General features: G+C 30.5%; 3 protein-coding genes across 3 annotated transcripts; 2 read left to right on the forward strand and 1 right to left on the reverse strand.

Annotated features, from left to right (window-relative positions):
- Nucleotides 1-772: 772 nt before the first annotated feature.
- LOC107910825 (uncharacterized) lies at nucleotides 773-6301 on the reverse strand. Its single transcript, XM_041111738.1, has 10 exons — nucleotides 5591-6301; nucleotides 5365-5502; nucleotides 4341-4529; nucleotides 3444-3581; nucleotides 3207-3325; nucleotides 2957-3089; nucleotides 2724-2853; nucleotides 2554-2633; nucleotides 2247-2381; nucleotides 773-1487 (listed from the first exon to the last, which is right to left on the reverse strand). Exons 1-10 carry the CDS (start codon nucleotides 6053-6055, stop codon nucleotides 1194-1196), a joined length of 1821 nt encoding a protein of 606 aa, XP_040967672.1. The 5' UTR covers nucleotides 6056-6301; the 3' UTR covers nucleotides 773-1193.
- A 4037-nt stretch (nucleotides 6302-10338) lies between these two features.
- On the forward strand, nucleotides 10339-13527 carry LOC107911551 (protein C2-DOMAIN ABA-RELATED 10). Its single transcript, XM_016839387.2, has 4 exons — nucleotides 10339-10643; nucleotides 11273-11368; nucleotides 11989-12292; nucleotides 13319-13527. Exons 1-4 carry the CDS (start codon nucleotides 10533-10535, stop codon nucleotides 13378-13380), a joined length of 573 nt encoding a protein of 190 aa, XP_016694876.2. The 5' UTR covers nucleotides 10339-10532; the 3' UTR covers nucleotides 13381-13527.
- Nucleotides 13528-14488: 961 nt separating this feature from the next.
- On the forward strand, nucleotides 14489-16149 carry LOC121228297 (serine carboxypeptidase-like 50). Its single transcript, XM_041111739.1, has one exon. The coding sequence runs from the start codon at nucleotides 14620-14622 to the stop codon at nucleotides 15943-15945; it is 1326 nt and encodes a 441-aa protein (XP_040967673.1). The 5' UTR covers nucleotides 14489-14619; the 3' UTR covers nucleotides 15946-16149.
- The last annotated feature ends 2415 nt before the right edge of the window (nucleotides 16150-18564 follow it).

An 18564-nucleotide genomic window follows, 5' to 3' on the forward strand; every position in this document is an offset into this window, starting at 1 on the left:
TTAAATTAAAAATATTAAAATATAAATTTTCATTTTCATTTTTTAAATATAATTTTATATATTTTAAGTTGTAAAAATTAATTAACTATTGATTTGACATCTATATATATACCATATTAACAAAATTGACCGATATTAATTCTTTTATCCATTTTAAATTGATTTAACAAATAATTTAAATTCTTTTCCATATTTTTAAGATAATTTAACAAATAATACAAATTTAAAGACCAATAAAATAGATTACAATGCTTTTTTTAAATTAGAAAATCAAATAAATTATTATACTTGTAATTATACATAATGTACGATTAAAGTGAAAAGAGGGATCGAGCTAAATTTAGATCAAATTACTTAAATATGCCAATAAATTAAAACCAAAATCAACTCAATATTTTTAAAACCAGAACAGATCAAAATGATTAAACCATTGATTCAATTAAAAATTTATTAGAATTTCATAAAATAAAAATATTAAAAAACCCAGATTCAACCCAATTTTTAAGTGATTCAACCAGTTCATACTAATTCTCAATCTAACCAGTTAAACACTATTCTCCGAACTTATACTTAGATCGGTTCTCGATCCGACCGTCCAAACCAATTCAAACATTATTGACAGAACTGGAAACCGAAATATATTTGAACTTAGACGAAATCCACATTCTATGAAAATTTAGCTCAAATTTTTTTTTATAAAAACACCCAAATACTACATTTACGCATGATAAAATTCAGATTTCAATGCTAAAAAGTCTCAAAACCTCAGAGCTATTCAATTATTCCCTTCTCAAACCAAACTTGAATAAAAGCTCATAACCAACTCAAATACAGAAAAAACTTCAATCGAAAACCGATTTAACCAAATCACATCAGTTTTCGACTAATTTTAAATCGAGTTATGCTCGCCCCTAAGAAAAACTATGAGAAAAGCTAATGGTTTTTCAACATGAAAATTATCCTCAAATTATTTGAAACCCTAAGTTCATGAGAATAAATTACTTCGAAATACAAGTAATTGTAGTAAAAACCAAACCCATTGCACCATTTTATCCTCTCTTCTTTAAGCCGCTATTCTAATAGTATTCTCCTAAAATGCCATATCAAACGACCTTTTTCTCCGTTGCCAGTTAAAATTCTAGATTGAAAAAAGAAAGTACCTAGATTTGAAGTTTATGAGATGGGGAAGATCGTTAAGAGCTGAAAACTTTGGACAGTTTGTTCCAGTCAGCAGTGCTGAGAGCTTCGGACAGTTTGTTCCAGTCAGCGGTGCCAATAGCTTCGGATAGTTTGCTCCAGTCCGAGGGGTCGATGTTGGGAGTTACAACAGCAGCACCTACAGCAAATGCAACGACCAAGAAGGCCAAAGCTTTTAAGCATCCATGGCCACGTGATAGCTTTCCCGATATGTGCTTACAATACTTGTCTGCTTCTTGGAACAGTGACTGTCTCACAGCATCAGCTCCGTTGCTCATAGCTTTTTCGTTCTGAAAATGGAGAAAAGGAAAAATGATAATCAGGTTATAAAATATCCTGAGTGACTTTGAGAAATAATATGTCATATAGTTGCATTATTTGTAGGAAACTAAGTGGATGATTCAGCAAAAATTCATACGGTATCGGTTATTTCTAGCTATGTTGCCTCGACTCTTTATTTTTATTGAAATATCCGTGTCCAACACATATTTAGACAAGGTATGGAAATATAACACTCCAAAAACCCTTAAAATACATGAAAAATAATAAAACACGGAAAATATATGTATGACATGTAACCGAGACCAATAGAGTTGAGGAAAAGAACCAAAAAATACAGAAAACCGATTCGAACAGTTATCACAACCAAATATATTCAATGCAGTTTGGCTTTCAGTTCACAAGTAAAAAGCCACAATTATTTGAAACGACCGGATTTTATTTTTATTTAATTTGTAATTAGTTTTAACTTTTTTATGATAGAAAAAATAATTTATACTGAAATATCTATTTTTTTCCAAACCAATCCAATCCAAACCGAACAGTGACTGACACACCCGAGTCTGATTAGCATAGATTTGTAGCACAATAAGCTATGTTAGTCTAACTTCTCAATTTTCAAGTACCCTATACCCATGTCAGGCACATATCCAAACAAGGGTTCGAGGATATGACTTTTCAAATACATGAAGAAGCTTAGAAAAAACAGAATGTACCAATGTAGCACAAATATCTGTGTCAGACACACCTGAGTTATAGATAGTAAGTACCTTGTTTCTAAAATTCTTGACAGTTTCCCTCAAAGGATCAAGAGTAGTAAGTTTTGTTGAGTGTTGTTTCCAATCCTCCGAAAGTCTTCTAAGAACAGCAACACTTGCTTCTAGATTGTCAAGATAAGCCTTCTCCTATTCACACCAAGGAATAGATAAAAAAAATAAATCAGTAGGAAGCTTTTTCTACTTCTTAAAAGCGCTTCGAGAAACAAAATAACCAAGGAATAGATAAAAAAAATAATCAGTAGGAAGCTTTTTCTACTTCTTAAAAGCGCTTCGAGAAACAAAATAGCTTATAGCTCACCCAAATCCTGTAGCATTCGGCATTCTGGTTCAAAGACCATATGACTATTCCGGCTGCTTCTTTGGACAACTCAGGAGTGCCTGTTTGAAAATGACATCGAAACTACCATTAGAACAAAGTGGAGGAAGGGAGAAGAGGAGGGATGGGGGTATTTCGAATTATAAACTTACCGTCACCGGCCGCTTTGAAAGCAAAATGAAATATCTGCAGAGACACTTGTTTCATCGCTTTGCTTCCGTGAGAACCAGCAAGACCCACTTCCTTTACTGTGGGATATATGGCCTCAAACCTTTCAGTCGCCTGCACACCATTACCATAACTTATAAGAAAGTTGGGAAATAATAATAGTTTCAAATCTGATCAATGACATAACAAATGCAGAGAGTTGAATTCTTAATCTAACCTTTACTCTAGACGAAGAAGCAGGGAAGGTAACTCGCATTAGAATCTCAAATGAAGCCGGCGGCACCAAACGCTCCCCTTTTCTAACTGCGGCATTTACTAAAATTGTCCAAGCTTTTGGGGCAGATAAGATCCTTTGTCAAGAAGGGAAAGAATTTAATAAGCCTCATTCATATCGATTTGATACCCAATCACAAGATTAAAAAACAGACCAGAGAAGGAAAAAACCACAAACTATAGAAGCTTAATACCATTCCACTAGTTGTAAAATTAGATCTCTGGATTGTGGATTACAGTTCTTGCCACCAACTATAGGCAAGAGGTGATGCGCCCACATGTACAGCCCCACAGCAAGATCTCCTCGGGATGCCTAGACAGTACAACGTTGATGTATGAAATAAGAAGCTTATCAAAGAGGAACGAGTGAGAAATTTTTTTGGTCCAAATTCATATACCAGTTAGACTGAAGTTGTATTGTGACCACTTACCTGAATTATCATCCATATAATAACAGGGAGCTTATCTTGTCCTTGATATTTCGATCCTTCTCTCAGCTTTGGCAATACACTAATTAGGGCATCGGGTTTACGCCGCAATACCATTGCTAATGCCACAAATATACCAACCTACATAACGCATTTATATCAAGGTCAGTTTGAGGTGGACCATATTTCTTGCCAAAAGTGCTTTTTAACTCACAAAGCTATACACAATAATACCAAAACCTCCACAGATCACATGCGAAAGCAACAAACAAAAGCAAAAAAGGAAGAAAAATATTCTCAAGCTCATTGAATGAAATGAAATTAAGCTCCCAACAGTTAAAAAAGAAAATGTCAAAGCATAAACAGTTCATCTCCCAAATCTATCACGTTACCATTATTCAAAAGAAAATAAATACTAAGTGCTGCTTAGCTTGCACATCAGTAGGGGACACTTTCTATAAAACTGTTTTGACAAATTATGAGGAAGTAATCCACTGTTCCCAAATTGTTTACTGTACAGATAAAGCATTCAAAATTTATGGTATTCAATCCAATTACTTTCCATTTCTGGCTAAAAAAACCTTTTCCATCAACATATATTACAATCACTTGCATGGTATAATATGCTCTGCAGATATCTGTTTTTTTTCAGTTGTATCAAACTTATATTCGCGCATCTGTTCGTTTCACTAGTAACACAAGGGGGCTTATATTTTACGCAGACTCTTATAACACAACAATGTCATCCAGCAGAATCATGCATAAGATGTAAAAACCAATACATATCTGATACCTGAAAGCAAATAACAAATATAAACTCAACAGCATCAAAAACCAGAATAATAGATGAAAACCCAAAGAAAAATAACCAATTTAACAGCAAAACTGTCAATAAGTTACCTTAGACTTCGAGGATGGTTGTTGCACGCTTTTTTTGGAGCCCTTAGCATTTGCTTGTTGGGCCACCAAATCCCCAAGAATGATGTCCAAAGACCATAAGACAAAAAAACCAAGTGCCTCAAGGGATTGTTGGCTGATCCAATCAGCTGAAGTCTTATAAACATCATCAGAAATATGTGATAGAGGTATCTGTAAAACAATAAATTAACTACTTTGGTCAGAAAAAATGAACTGAAAAGTTCTGCAAAGATTAGCCAGGTCAGGTAGTCCAAAACTTCAAATGATCCAAGAGTGAGGCGCATGGATGCATACCAATGTTGGATGACACCCAAGTTCAATTAATTAGCCCCTAGATACAAACTGACCTCAACAAGGACAAAAAATTGTTCATCTTGACCAGCTACTTCTATTACTTATACCAACTTAATACACGTGTGAGCTCATTTACTCACAAAATATAGTTGCATTATTTAACTGATTCGTTATTTCTCAATTGATATATTATCCTTTAACTTTTTTACAGTCATCATATGAACCATATGCAAATCCAGAAAGCTGCTAATTCATGATTGTTTTCAATACCATTCTATGAATTTATATAATACATGTAAACAATGTAAACCACCAAAACCAGAAAAGCAGTTTAACTGCCTCCTCACTAAAGAAAACTAATCAATCCTGTTTAAATCAATTCAAATAGTGGACTTTTTAAAACTACATGTTAAATTTAAAAATTAACATGAAAATGAGATCGAGATGGTGCAATGAGAATTCACTATCGGTCAGTTTCTATCACAATCATGCAGATAAATTTTTTAAAGAATCCCAATTACATTTCCTAGGAAAATCACTGATAATAACACATTTTATGCAGTCAATCCACAAAGCATGCTTTGAAAAAAGTAATCAATTTAACCATTCAAACATGCAAGAAATTATGTTTGAAGCGATCGACACATAAAGTCAAACTTACAGTTGTGATTAAACAGTAAAACTAAAAAGAAGAAAGTAAGTAAAAACTCACATCTGCAAGCTTGGTAATGGTACTCTCCCTGAACATCTTCATCCAAGGAAACTGCCCCGCTACCACTTCCTGAAATGCCTTACCATAAAAATTCGCAAATTTCTGCATTTGGATTTCCTGTTGCTCGCCATTCAATTCCTAATTTAAAAAATCAATGAAAATAAATTAGATAATCAGTTGATTTCTCAAACAAAAAAGGCGAAATCTATCATTGTTCCACGCTTACAGCGAGATGAACCGAGAGAAAAGCTGGATCGATCTTCGCAGCCGCCTCAGCAACCGTAACCTTAGGCTTCTTCGGCTTCTTTTGCTTCACTTTCTTTTCCACCTCAGCCTGCTTTCCATTAGGTTTAACACCTTCCAGATCACTATCATCATCATCATCGAGATCCGATCTGTCATTCTTAACCTTAGCATCGGCATCAACGACATCAGCTGCGTAAGCTCTTTGAGCTTCAAGGATCCGACGGCGGCGATCCTCAGACTGTTGCTCGAGGGAATGGAAAACGTTAGGACCGCCGTCAGTTAGGGTTCCGCTAAGGCGGGTATTAGGCTTTTCTGGATCGGCCTTGGATTTGGTCTTACGTTGGCGTTTAGGATACGAAACCTTTTGCCAACCGTGGTCGGTGTGGTTGGCGCCGCCGTTGGACGCGGCGGTTTCGTGAACTTCGTGGAGATCGACAGAGTCCATAATTGGAAAACGGTGGTGTAAAAATTAAAGAGAGAGGATTACAATGGAAAGAAAGGGAAGAAATGGAGGGTAACAAACAGAACAGTGCTAATAAATAATAAATAAATAAAATTAATTAATTAATAAGGAAATAAATAAATAAAATTAATTAAGCAGCGAAATGTACGTAAAAAACTGTTTTGCATGCCAATGGGTCTAACCGCTTTTCCTGGATCAGTATTTTTTTCGATTTTGAGTTAATCGGTTGAGTTTAAGTTTTTATGTTTTTTTATTGTTTTTATAAATTTATATTAATTTTAATAACTTTTACATTTTTTTATTATTTTTTAAGAATTTTAATACATTTTTTTAAATTTTAAACATCTTAAATAAGTTTTATTACTTTTATAAATTTTTATAATATTTATTTATAATTTTAATAACTTTATATAATTTAGTTTTTTTAATATGTTTTATTCTTTATAATTTTTTAATATTTTTATGAGAAAATATTGTATCAAACCATAAGTTATCACATATAATCATTGGATTGGTCAGTCTATTTTTTTTTATGACCACGTGATCAATGATAAGAACAGTTAATGGAAGAATTTAATTAATTATTTTAATTAACGGTAAAGATTGATTTTTATATTTTCTTAAAGGTACTTTTTATATATATAAGCAGTTAAATTTTAAGTATTTATAAAAAATTAAACAAAAATCAATTCCAATTCTTTATCACAGGATTGAAAAATAGGGAGAAAATACGACAAAATTTATATCATTTTCAACTCTTTTAATAAAAAATTTTCAAAGTACCATCCCTTTAAAATTAATAAATATTTTAATAAGTCCGATATTATTTACAATAATGATTTTATTTCTCAACTCTGCAGAAAATCCAAGAGTTTGAGGCTATGAAACCACATGTTCAACAATGGTATATAAAAACATGGATTCAAACCTGACACTTCCCTTCTATTGAATTCACTACTTTTTTTTTAAGTAATATTAAGCACTTTTAAATTTTTCGTAAAATTGAGAGACAAAACCTTCATAAGAGACAATCCCAGACATATTATGAATCAGTCAATTTCGACTAACAAATTTATTAATCCCATACATATTTCTTCTAACAAATTTAAAATCCAATCAAGAAATAAAGATTAAAAAAATTAATAAATAAAAGAATAATGAATTAATGGGAATAAATTTTAAGGTTGAGGGATTTATTAATCCAAGCTTTCCAATTCCCAGTTGCTTTTCTAGAAATTGCTTCATTGGTCCTTCCATTATTTTCTATTTTCTTCTCAGTGCTTGGCTTCTTGCATAGCATGAAATTCCTTGCCCCTATTGATCCAATTGTCTCGCATGGACTCAATGCTACAAATAATTCAAGAAAAATGAATAATCAGGGTAAAAAGAAATTTTTAGTCATTCTTAATTTAGATATTCAACAATTAGATGATTAAAAAAATTAAATTTTAAGTAAATAATTCAGTATCAACTGATTAAATTAATAAAATATGTAAATATTAAAAATTAAATTTATTATTATATTAATCACAATTAAAATTATAAACCCGAGTTAAATGTTGTTTCAAAATTGAAAGGATTAAATTACTCCAATTAGTTAATTTCAATGAACTTCCATCTGATCCAACACTAGGGGAATAAAGAAGAAACTCATTAAGATCCGATCCAAGAACAGGTAACGACCATCACGAGCATATGATTTCAAAGCAATATCAATAACAGCACCAACCAGTTCTCCTTCATTAACAACGAACCGGATCGGACCGGAACTTCCCAAAACAGAGACGCTAATCAATAACCTATTGCCTTTACAACCCTGCTTCTTCTTCTGCTTATTGTGAACAATCTTTTTTTCAAAAAATCAAATCAAAATCCACTAAAAATCGCGACGACAAACAATGGGTTTCTTCTATTTTTTTTCAAAAAATTCAAAAAAAAAAAGGGTTTATGGATCGAGGCCGATGCAATAATAATACCAGCCTTGTTTACAAGAACAGATAGTGCTCGCCCTTGAATTACGAAGGGAGAGCATTAAATTACAGTCACTTTGATTCGTTTCCACCATTCACAAATGATGTTTTAGAGCTTAAACAAACAAAAAAAAAAACAATTGGGCGATGAGGTGATTTTTTTGAAGAAGGTTTGTGAGAGTATTTAAGAACAAGAGAGATTTGTTTTTAGAATGTGGGTCAAAAGGATTTTCATTTTGAGAGGCTGGCTTTGTTAATATGGTTTTTTTTCTTTAATTATGGCCTAAGTATGTTATTATTTGTTTTTAATATTGTTTATTTGTTTTAGTTTTTTTTTGTTTAATTTGAGTTTTAATCCTTTAATTATGTTAAAATTTAGGATTTAATCCTTCTAGTTTAATTTTGGCCTATGTCACTATTTTGCCCTTGAATTATCATTTGTATCTAAACCATCATTTTCATCTCAGTTTACCCCAAAAAATAAAAAAAATGACAATAAGAATGTGACACGAGACACATTCTTATTGGACGCATGTAATTTCAAGGTAAAATTGGATGCAAATGATAGTTTAGGTAAGAAAATGTTTAGATACCAAAGTAGGGAAACAAAGTATAATTCAAGGGCCAAATGTGACTTAAGCCTTTAATTTTCTTTGTGTTATTAGCCTTTTCAAATTGACTAGTGGTGTAATCCAGCCCGAATACTGTTAAGCTCAAACTCGAGCTTCACTCGAAATTTGGAGCTCAATACTTAGCTTGAATTTGATCAAACATTTATTTTTAAGTTTGAGTTCGGCTCAATATATAATTAAGCTACTCGAGCTAGACTCGATAATTAGGCTTAGGGTTAATAATATAGATTAATGGTAATATATGAAAAGCTTAATTAGGCTCATGAGACGTTGAGTCGAGTATTTCTAAGCTTGAATTCAGCTCGACCAATAGCTTGAGCTCAACTCAATAAATACTAAATCAAGTTTGAATTGTTTTAGTAGAACTTGAGTAGTTTGTGAGCACCAATATCCCATTTACACCCTAGTGATGACTAGAATTGTTCATAGGCTAGGTTAGGCTAAGGCTCGATTCTAAAAGAAAATTCATGGCTAGGCTTGTTTTTGGGCAGACCTAGCTAGCCTAGAAAGCACATTTTACTGTTAATATAATATTAAAAATATTAAAAATATACATTTAATTAATATTTTATACATTTTTAATTAAATTTAAATTTTAAAATAAAATTTATTATTTAAATTGAATTAGAGTTGAGTTGGGCTAGCGGGCTACCCGGACAAGTTTAAGTAAACAACCTATGTAAATTTATTGGTTCAACATAGTTGACTAGTTTATCACATGAACTAAATTTTTTGTTCAAATAACACTAAAAAATTGATTTCATCACTTTAATAGTAGAAAAGAGTGGGTTATCAATTTGGACTTCCCAATCTAATATCATGAAAATACAAATCAATTTATACTAAATTAAAGTATAAAAATTAATTCTCACATTTCAACCAGGTGCAAGCAAGTGCCTTGTGTCACGAACTGCATATGGGAACTGAGAATGGGGCCTTTTTATTTAAGTATTTGAACTATTCAAAAGTTTTCATCTAAGTTAGTAAACTATTCGAAAGTTTTTATTTAAGTCATTGGGTTGTTAAATAATTCCTTTTTAAAAAGTTCTGGCTAGCAAGCTCTAAGTGATAATTCGACGATTAGTACGGTGAATCAGTACCCATCAATGAGTAAAATAACACACATTAGATTCAAGTCAATTTGATGGTCAATGTTAGAAATTAGGGAAGAAAGTTGTTTGGATTTTGGTTACCTTAGATTCAAGTCAATTTGATGGTCAATGTTAGAAATTAGGGAAGAAAGTTGTTTGGATTTTGGTTCGTAGATTAATGATGTTCAAAGTCGTTTCACCGAAAAAAAAACTAAATTATAGAAGAGAAGGGGAATGAGAGCTTTTGATTGGTGCAGGCGATAGGAATAGATAAGGCCATACAGCAGCGATTTTAACTGCTTAATAACTTAAATAAAAAATTTTGAATAGTTCAATGATCATTTTGTAACTTTTTGAAGTTGAATAACCAAAATATAAATTTAAATTTAATGACCTGAACTATAATTTACCCCAAGATTATTAAGCAGTAAATGTATAACATTAAATTCAAACAACAAAACAAGTTCATAGCGAAGAGATCGGCCAACCACTTAAATAAATTTTTTGTCCATTCTTAACGTTTTTCTCTTCATATATTTATAACAATGAGCTTTTGTTACATCCACAATCAAAGCAATTAAATTGATCAAATTTAAAGATATTAATCAGAGAAAAGAAAAACACAGATTTCTGTCGATTCAATCAGATTCATTTACTCATATAATTTTATACATTATTAATTGTTTTACATCAAGATTGTTTGCTCTACGGTTCTTGTTTTCTTTTTATGACAGAGTTCGAATAAAAAAGTTTATTCCTTCCAACAATGTTAGACATATTGGGATTTCTTAAAGTCATTGTCCAAAGAGGTATTAATCTTGCTATTCGCGATGCCATTACCAGTGATCCTTACGTTGTTATCCATATAGGTCAACAGGTTCGTTCGATACCTTCATTTTTCTTAACTACTTAAACTTTGTTAATGAATACTCCATATATATATATACATATTTATGAGTATGCAGGAGTGAAGGTAGAAAATTTATTTAGGGGGCGAAATTAAATTTTAATTTTTACGATAGTAAAAATATAATTTCACCATTTGAATAGTCTATATTTTTATAATATTTAAAAGATTAAATCAAATTTTTATCATTTTTAAGGGATTTAAAGAATAATTTTACCTTTACTAATTTAAAATTTAAAAAATTTTCTATTTTAGGGCCTTGCCACCCCTGGCTACACCCTTGTGAGTATGATGTAATCCTTTAAATACATATATGTTGACTTTGTTTCTGCATGATTGATGCATGTTTATTACCAGGGAAGCCAGAAATTTTATCGTGAGGGCTGAAATTGAATTACAAAATATTGAAGTGGACAAAATAATTTTTTTTACCATGTCTTTAGTTATAATATTATAAATTTTAAGGATTTAAAAAACAATTTTACCCGAATTAAGAGAAATCAAGCCTTTCAATACATAAAATTTGGTGTAATTTTTTTAAATTTAAATTTAGACAAATAACCCTATTTTTCTAAATTTTAATAATTTTTTTTGTGCAGAAATTGAAGACGCATGTGATAAAAAGAAATTGCAATCCAGTTTGGAATGAAGTGTTGATTTTTTCAATTAAAGATCCTAATGTTTCTATCAATTTAGTAAGTAATTAACATCCAAAATTATTTAATTATTTGCTTATGTATTTGGTTTGTTTGTAAAGCCCGCAAGATACGAACTCGGGTTTAGTTTTGTTTATTCATATAATTATCGGTAATATATAAAATTTAATAATCGATTCTTTTGAATTAAAATAAATATAATAGTCGATTGAGTCTTAACTCGATTAGCATGGGCATTGTTGTTAATGAAAGAGGACGTGGATTCGAGTGTGCTGAAGCGCGTTATCCTCCTAATAATGGGTTTGGGAGAGCTTATGAGTAGTTCTAAATATTGTGTTAAAAAGAACATTTAATGAAATTGTTCAAAAAAAAGTATAATGGTTAATTTATTCCTCAACGTTTATATCTTTTGTTAATTTAACCTTTATCTTATTTTAGCTAAATTTGGTCTTTAACATTTTAAAAACAGTTAAATTGTTGTTTTATTAATAAAATACAGACTAAAATGTTAAAACTTTAAATATTGTAGCTTGCATTTTGCTTTTAGATCTCAGAAGTTATTTTAATTCGTTCATGCAGTTATCCTTAAAAAGAGCCATTGAACCTAATATTTAGAAGTATTTGGTCGATTCAATCGGAATTTGTTTTTCATGTTGTAGGCCGTTTACGACAAAGACACGTTTACATTAGATGATCAAATGGGTATGGCGGAGATCGACCTTAAACCCTACATAGCGGCTTTAAAGATGGCAAAGGGTTTGCATAATCTACCAAACAGTTGCGCACTGAAACAAATACAACCGAATCAGAATAATTGCCTCGCCAATGAGAGCAGCATCATATGGGAGAACGGCAAGATCACTCAAGACATGCGAATCAAACTAAAAAATGTCGAGTGCGGAGAACTTTTGATCCAACTCGACTGGAACGAAACTCCTAATTGTAAGGGTTTGGAAAGTGAAGGTACATATGCTCGCTTTAATCATATTTATATATACTTAATTTTATTTTAATTATTTTTTTAATATTTAGAGGATTATGCTGTTTGAGTTTATGTTAGTTTTTGGTGTTAGACATTACTACCTTAGAAAAATTGAACAATTTGGACTTAATTTAGATTTATATTATCAAGGTAGCGGCTTGTGGTTTCACGGTTAAGCATAGTGTAATCAAATTAAGCTCAGTTCGAACTTGTAAGAAGTTTTAGCTCGACTTGAAATTTAAGAGTCAAAGTTTTATTTAAATTTGATCGAGCTTTGTTTTAGATAAAAATCAAACTTCATGTTGAATTAAGATTGTTTACCTAGCAAAGAATGATTCAGATTCTCATATTTAGCTTCAAACTTTATTATTTATACTCGAGCTCGAGCTAAATCAAGATTTTTCAATATTAATTTTAAAAAACCGATCAGATTCACATGCCACTTTAGTCAATCATTAAGATACTTGATTCGGTAATTACCGATTTGAGCTTAAGGTTGAACAACTTGAGCTATCAATCAAGTCAAGTTCGAGCTTAGCTTGAATGGCTCATGAGGTTTATTGAGTTTTTCTTTTTAACATATATTTATAATAATATTGTTAAATTCCATTATTGCTTTTAATGTATTATTAACCCCAAGCTTAATTATTGAGCCGAGCTCGAACTTGAATACATACAAGCTTAATCGAGCTAGAATTCAAGTTTGAGTATGAAAATTAATAAACGAGTTCAATTGAGCTCAAGCTCAAGTAACTAGGTTATATCTCAAGCTGAGCTTGAACTTAAGAATAAATATTTGATTGAGCTCCAATCGAGCAACGAGATTTAAATTTCGAGTCAAGCTCAAACTTGCCAAAATTCAGGCTTAACTTGACTCGATTACACCTCTATTTGATAACTCTAAACTACTTAAGTTTAACTCTACAATAATACCAATCAAGCTAATTTTAAGTTTTTTCTTCGAGCCAAACCCAAATAACTTAGGAAGGTTAATTTGTTGTACTCAGTTATGCATGGGCCATGGAACCCTATTAAACCTCAAACCCACCATACAAGGAGGCATCATTGAAGTTAAAGGATTTTTTGATTTTTGCTTGGGCAAGAAGGCATCATCTGCTAAGTATATTATATATCACTAGTATGTATGTATGTATGTTTTTAACATGTAATTGAGCTTGAATTATGTAAATTAATCTTATAAAAGCAATCCTTTGCATGATTGGCTGCAAATATACTTGTGATTTGTTTTCCTTTTATGTAAATAAAAGAACATAGTTAAAGGTTAAGCAAAGTTCAGATTATTGTATATGTAAATCTCATTTTTATTTTAAACTGTTTATTTTTTCAATGGAATCATTAATTAAGAAAAAAAATAGAAAAAAATAAAATATTTTAAGATTAGATGGGTTTAAGTAGAATTATTCAAGAAGTTACCAAATTGGTAGGGGTAAAACGAAAATTCTTTTAGGTGCTAAAATTAAATTGATAATAAAAATATAATTTCACAATTTTAATAGCCTATATCTTTATAAATTTTAAAAAATTAAATTATTTTTTTATATATTTTTAGAGGAATTAAAGTGAAATTTTACCTTTATTAATTTTAAATTTTAAAATTTTTAAAAGGCCTACGTGAAAATTTGAGGCTGCCCCTACTAACCCCTAGATTCACCCCTACAATTTGGTGGAGTTGAGTTTTGGGGCAAGATATTTTCTTGCATGAGTTTCACTCATGATCAGATATAATTTGATATTAAAAACAATTTTTTAAATTAAATTATAAAATAAATAATTTTTTTGCCGAAATAAGGGCATCCACTGTTAGTGGTAATAGCTAATCTCTTCACCATGAATGCTTTTTAAAGATATAAATGACTTGACCATGAAATGTGCTCCATTTTTATGGATGAGAATCGAAGCCCCGATTTCATGTTAAAATTTTAATATTTAATAAACAACAATACAAGTTTTCATATTAAATTTAACATTTAATTCCTATAATTTTTAGATTTTAAAATTTAAATCTAATTATTAACACTTAAAAACATTTCATTGATATCAATATAATTAAAAAAATGAAGTTACAAAGAACTTAAATTTAACAAGATAATCTTAATAATATTTAACAATTAAATCTAAAATTTAAAATTTAAAATATAAATAAAATTATAAAAAATTATAACGAATTCCAACTTTATATCAAATTAAAGACTAAATTAGCATAGTAAAATAACATTACCATAATTGTACTCTATAAAACAGCTACATATTGTTATTGGATCCACAAGCATTTTTAAACTAAACAATAATGGGTGGAAAGTCAACGACAAAAGCTTGCTTCTTCTGCTTCTTCCTCTTCCATTGCACTATTTCCACTGATATCTTCCCTAAACAAGCTCTCCCTACAAAATCTGGGTATCTCACAGTGAATCCAGCTTCCAATTCCGCCATTTTCTATACTTTCTATGAAGCCCAAACCCCTACGTCACCTCCTTCTCAAACCCCACTTCTTATTTGGCTCCAAGGTGGTCCCGGTTGCTCTTCCATGACCGGAAATTTCTTCGAGCTTGGACCCTGGCGTGTCGTTTCTTCTTTCAGGCAAAACGTGGAACACTTGTCGCTCGAGCCAAATCCAGGTGCTTGGAATCGTTTATTCGGTTTGCTTTTTCTTGATAATCCTATTGGAACAGGGTTTAGTATAGCTTCAACACCTCAAGAGATTCCTAGAGATCAAATCTCTGTTGCTAAGCATCTGTTTGTTGCCATAACAGGGTTTATATCGTTAGACCCTTTGTTTAAGCATCGTCCGGTTTATATTACCGGCGAAAGTTATGCTGGGAAGTATGTTCCTGCAATTGGGTATTACATTTTGAAGCAAAACAATGAATTGGTAGATTCAGAAAGGGTTAATTTGAGAGGTGTCGCCATTGGTGATGGGTTCTCTGACCCTGAAACTCAGTTAGCTACACATGGTGTTACTGCTTATTATTCTGGTTTGATTAATGATAAGCAAAGAGATGAGTTAGAACAAGCTCAATGGGAAGCAATCAAGCTAGTTAAAATGGAGAAATGGAGTGAAGCATCTAATGCTAGGACAAAAGTAATGGATTTATGGCAAAACATGACAGGGTTAGCCACTTTATATGATTTCACAAAGCAAAAGCCATATCAAACAAGCTTGGTCACCAAGTTTCTCAACATAAATGAGGTTAAAAAGGCTTTGGGGGTGAGTGAATCCATGGTGTTTGAGAGTTGTAGTGGGGTTGTAAGGGCTGCAATGCATGAAGATATGATGAAGAGTGTGAAATACATGGTGGAAGCTTTATTGGGAAACACTAGGGTGTTGTTGTACCAAGGGTTGTATGATGTGAAAATTGGTGTGGTACCAAATGAAGCTTGGGTGAAGACAATGAAATGGAATGGGATTAGGGAGTTTTTAATGGCTGATAGAATGATTTGCAGAGTTAATGGTGAGGTTGCTGGTTATGTGCAAAAATGGGAGAACTTGACCAATGTTGTGGTTTTAGGGGGTGGTCATATTTTGCCTGCTGATCAGCCATTAAATTCTCAAGCAATGATTGAAGGTTGGGTTTTAGAGAGTGGACTCTTTGGTGGGGAGGTGAAGGATGCTTAAAACCATGCATTTAATGAACCTTATTGTAACCATCATGGGTCGGGTTAGGTTGAGCACTCATTAACATCCTTGCTCTCAATCATTGATCATAGGCTTAATTCAAGTAATGATGGCTCATTGTTATTAATTTTATGGCCTTGATAGCCTCCCATTTGCTTGTAAATTTTTTTTTATTGATAAATGAATTAATTAATTAATGGTTAATTATTAATTTGAAATAAAATATTATTATTTCATGAGTAACCAAAAATAAATAAATTAATAATTAAATAATAAAAAATAAATTTAATAATAGTTGAATTTTCTAACCAAATAACTCGATTTTTAAACACATTTAAAGAATAATTTAAAGAATAAATAATTTACTTTCCCTTTGGCTTTGTGGGTTTTGAAAGTGAAATGATTTTTTTTTAAAAAAAAAGTGAAATGACTTTTTGAAAAAAAAAAAGGAAGTGAAATGATTTCATTGACATTAATCATTGCCCTCTCTTGAAATTCTACATTTTGATAACAAATGTCATTAAAGTGAAACTGATTGATGATTAAACAAAATCAAATTGATATAGAAAAATAATTAATAATATAATATAATTTTAAATTTAATATAAATATATATGATTAATATATTAAAATTTTATATAAATATAATATAGATTACTATAGAAAAGCTAATAATACTTTTCATAAAAATATTTTTTCAAGTAACTTAATAGTGGGCTATAGGAGTCTTATATATATATATATTAAATTTAAAGATTTAAAAGAATGTTCAACAATATATTTTATATTCCATGTTTGTTTGCCAATAGATTTAGTAGTGGACAGAATTATTAAAAGTTATAATAATTTATTTCGTCCTTTAATTTTATAGAAAAATTATTTTAGTTATTTTTTTAATTTTTAATTTTTTTAATTTTTAAATTTATATATTTTTGCCTAATCATCTTAAAATAAATAATTTTTTTTAACTTTGTTAATATGATATACATTTTAATATTTAATTATTTTTTAATTTTTAAAAATTTAAAATATTAAAAATATTAAAAATATAAAATATAAAAAAATATTTTTTAATATTTTTAAAAATTAAAAAATTAATTAAATATTAAGATATTATTCACATCACAATCCACTTACATTGTATCATACTAGCCTATAGATTGAAATATTTTAAATCTAGAAGATGAGGGTCCAATGTCCATATGATAAATCTAATAATAAGAATTGATATAACATTTTTTAATATAAGAATTTAATTTACAAAACAATATAATAATGACAGCTTAGAAAGTGCGGCCGCCAAATACCCACCCACCTCACGCCTGCTTAATGATCCTCTGTCGTTCGTTTTTTAATTATTTAATATTTTTTATATAAATTTAAAATTATTAAAATTATGATATACTTTATTGGATAAATTGTACCCAAAGTCATTATACTATTAGTAAATTTATATTTTGGTCACTCAACTTTAAAAGTTACAAAATAGCTAATGAATTATTTGAAAGTTTACGCTTAAGTCGTTGAGCTGCTAAGTTTTTTCTTTTTTAAGTTTAGCTAGTGAGTTTCAAGTGGCAATTCGATGATTGGTGCGATGGATTAATACCCATCGATGAGTAGAATAACATACTTTAGATCCAAATCGATTTGACAACCAATGACCGAGATTGGAGAAGAACATTGTTTGGATTTTGATTCGTAGATTTGTGATATTCAAAGATTTTTCATAAAAAATTTGAATTGTAGAAGAGAAGAATAATGATAGCTTTCAACTTTTACAAGTGGTGCGAACATAAAACGCTATACAACAACGATTTTAAGAGACTAGTGACTTAAATGAAAATTGAAAAAGCCTTGGTTTACACTTCATTCTAATTTTGATGATCGAAATACTATTGGAACAAATAACTTGGTTTGCAGCTAAAAAAAACAGTTTTGTTCTAACTTCTATTAAAAGATAATCGAACAAAACAAGTTAAATGCAAAAGTAAAGGAGCAAAGTAATGAGAAAATTAACACACGAAATTTGTTAACGCAGTTTGGATTCATCAATCCTATTTTGCGAAGCATCGCTAGGTGAATGATTTTATTCAATAATCGTTTAGATCACCTATTGGCTTAAGTTCAATCTACCCTTACCCAAGAAGTAATTGCAACCCCAACACCAACTCCAATTATTATAAATCACCCAAAAACTAAAGACAAAAATCAAATACACTCAAAAACCAAACACATTGTGTGACACGAACTATCTATTTATAGATAGGCTTGTAACATACATTTAAAAGCTAATTTTATTCTATTAATTATCTTAAGTATTTATCACATAAAAATTATTATAAACAAACTTTCCAACAACCAAAATCTTGACCGCTACAAACAGCTTGTTCTAACATGAAATGGGATAAAATTCTGCAGCAAATGTTTAGCACACAATCCAAATAAGTCACATACCAAAGGAATTAGAATATGTCTTCCCTTAAAGAGGTAGAACTATCTCAAACAACCACTCTCGATATCAACAACCAAGCTTGTTCGTCACAAAATCATCCAAACATGCATCAAAAACCCAAAAATAAAGTTAAGGGATATAAGTCAAGAGATATAAGCTAAATTCAC

Source organism: Gossypium hirsutum, chromosome A04 (assembly GCF_007990345.1).
Source record: "Gossypium hirsutum isolate 1008001.06 chromosome A04, Gossypium_hirsutum_v2.1, whole genome shotgun sequence".
Lineage (NCBI taxonomy): Eukaryota > Viridiplantae > Streptophyta > Magnoliopsida > Malvales > Malvaceae > Gossypium > Gossypium hirsutum.

Excerpts from the sequence above, each read along its gene's own strand:
- LOC107911551 (XM_016839387.2), top strand. The coding sequence starts at position 10,533 with ATGTTAGACATATTGGGATTTCTTAAAGTCATTGTCCAAAGAGGTATT. Across the intron at positions 11,369-11,988 it reads CTAATGTTTCTATCAATTTA|GCCGTTTACGACAAAGACAC; the intron begins GTAAGTAATTAA and ends TTCATGTTGTAG. Across the intron at positions 12,293-13,318 it reads TAAGGGTTTGGAAAGTGAAG|TTATGCATGGGCCATGGAAC; the intron begins GTACATATGCTC and ends TGTTGTACTCAG.
- LOC121228297 (XM_041111739.1), top strand. The coding sequence starts at position 14,620 with ATGGGTGGAAAGTCAACGACAAAAGCTTGCTTCTTCTGCTTCTTCCTC.
- LOC107910825 (XM_041111738.1), bottom strand. The coding sequence starts at position 6,055 with ATGGACTCTGTCGATCTCCACGAAGTTCACGAAACCGCCGCGTCCAAC. Across the intron at positions 2,854-2,956 it reads CTTCTTCGTCTAGAGTAAAG|GCGACTGAAAGGTTTGAGGC; the intron begins GTTAGATTAAGA and ends AATGGTGTGCAG. Across the intron at positions 2,634-2,723 it reads TTTCAAAGCGGCCGGTGACG|GCACTCCTGAGTTGTCCAAA; the intron begins GTAAGTTTATAA and ends ATTTTCAAACAG.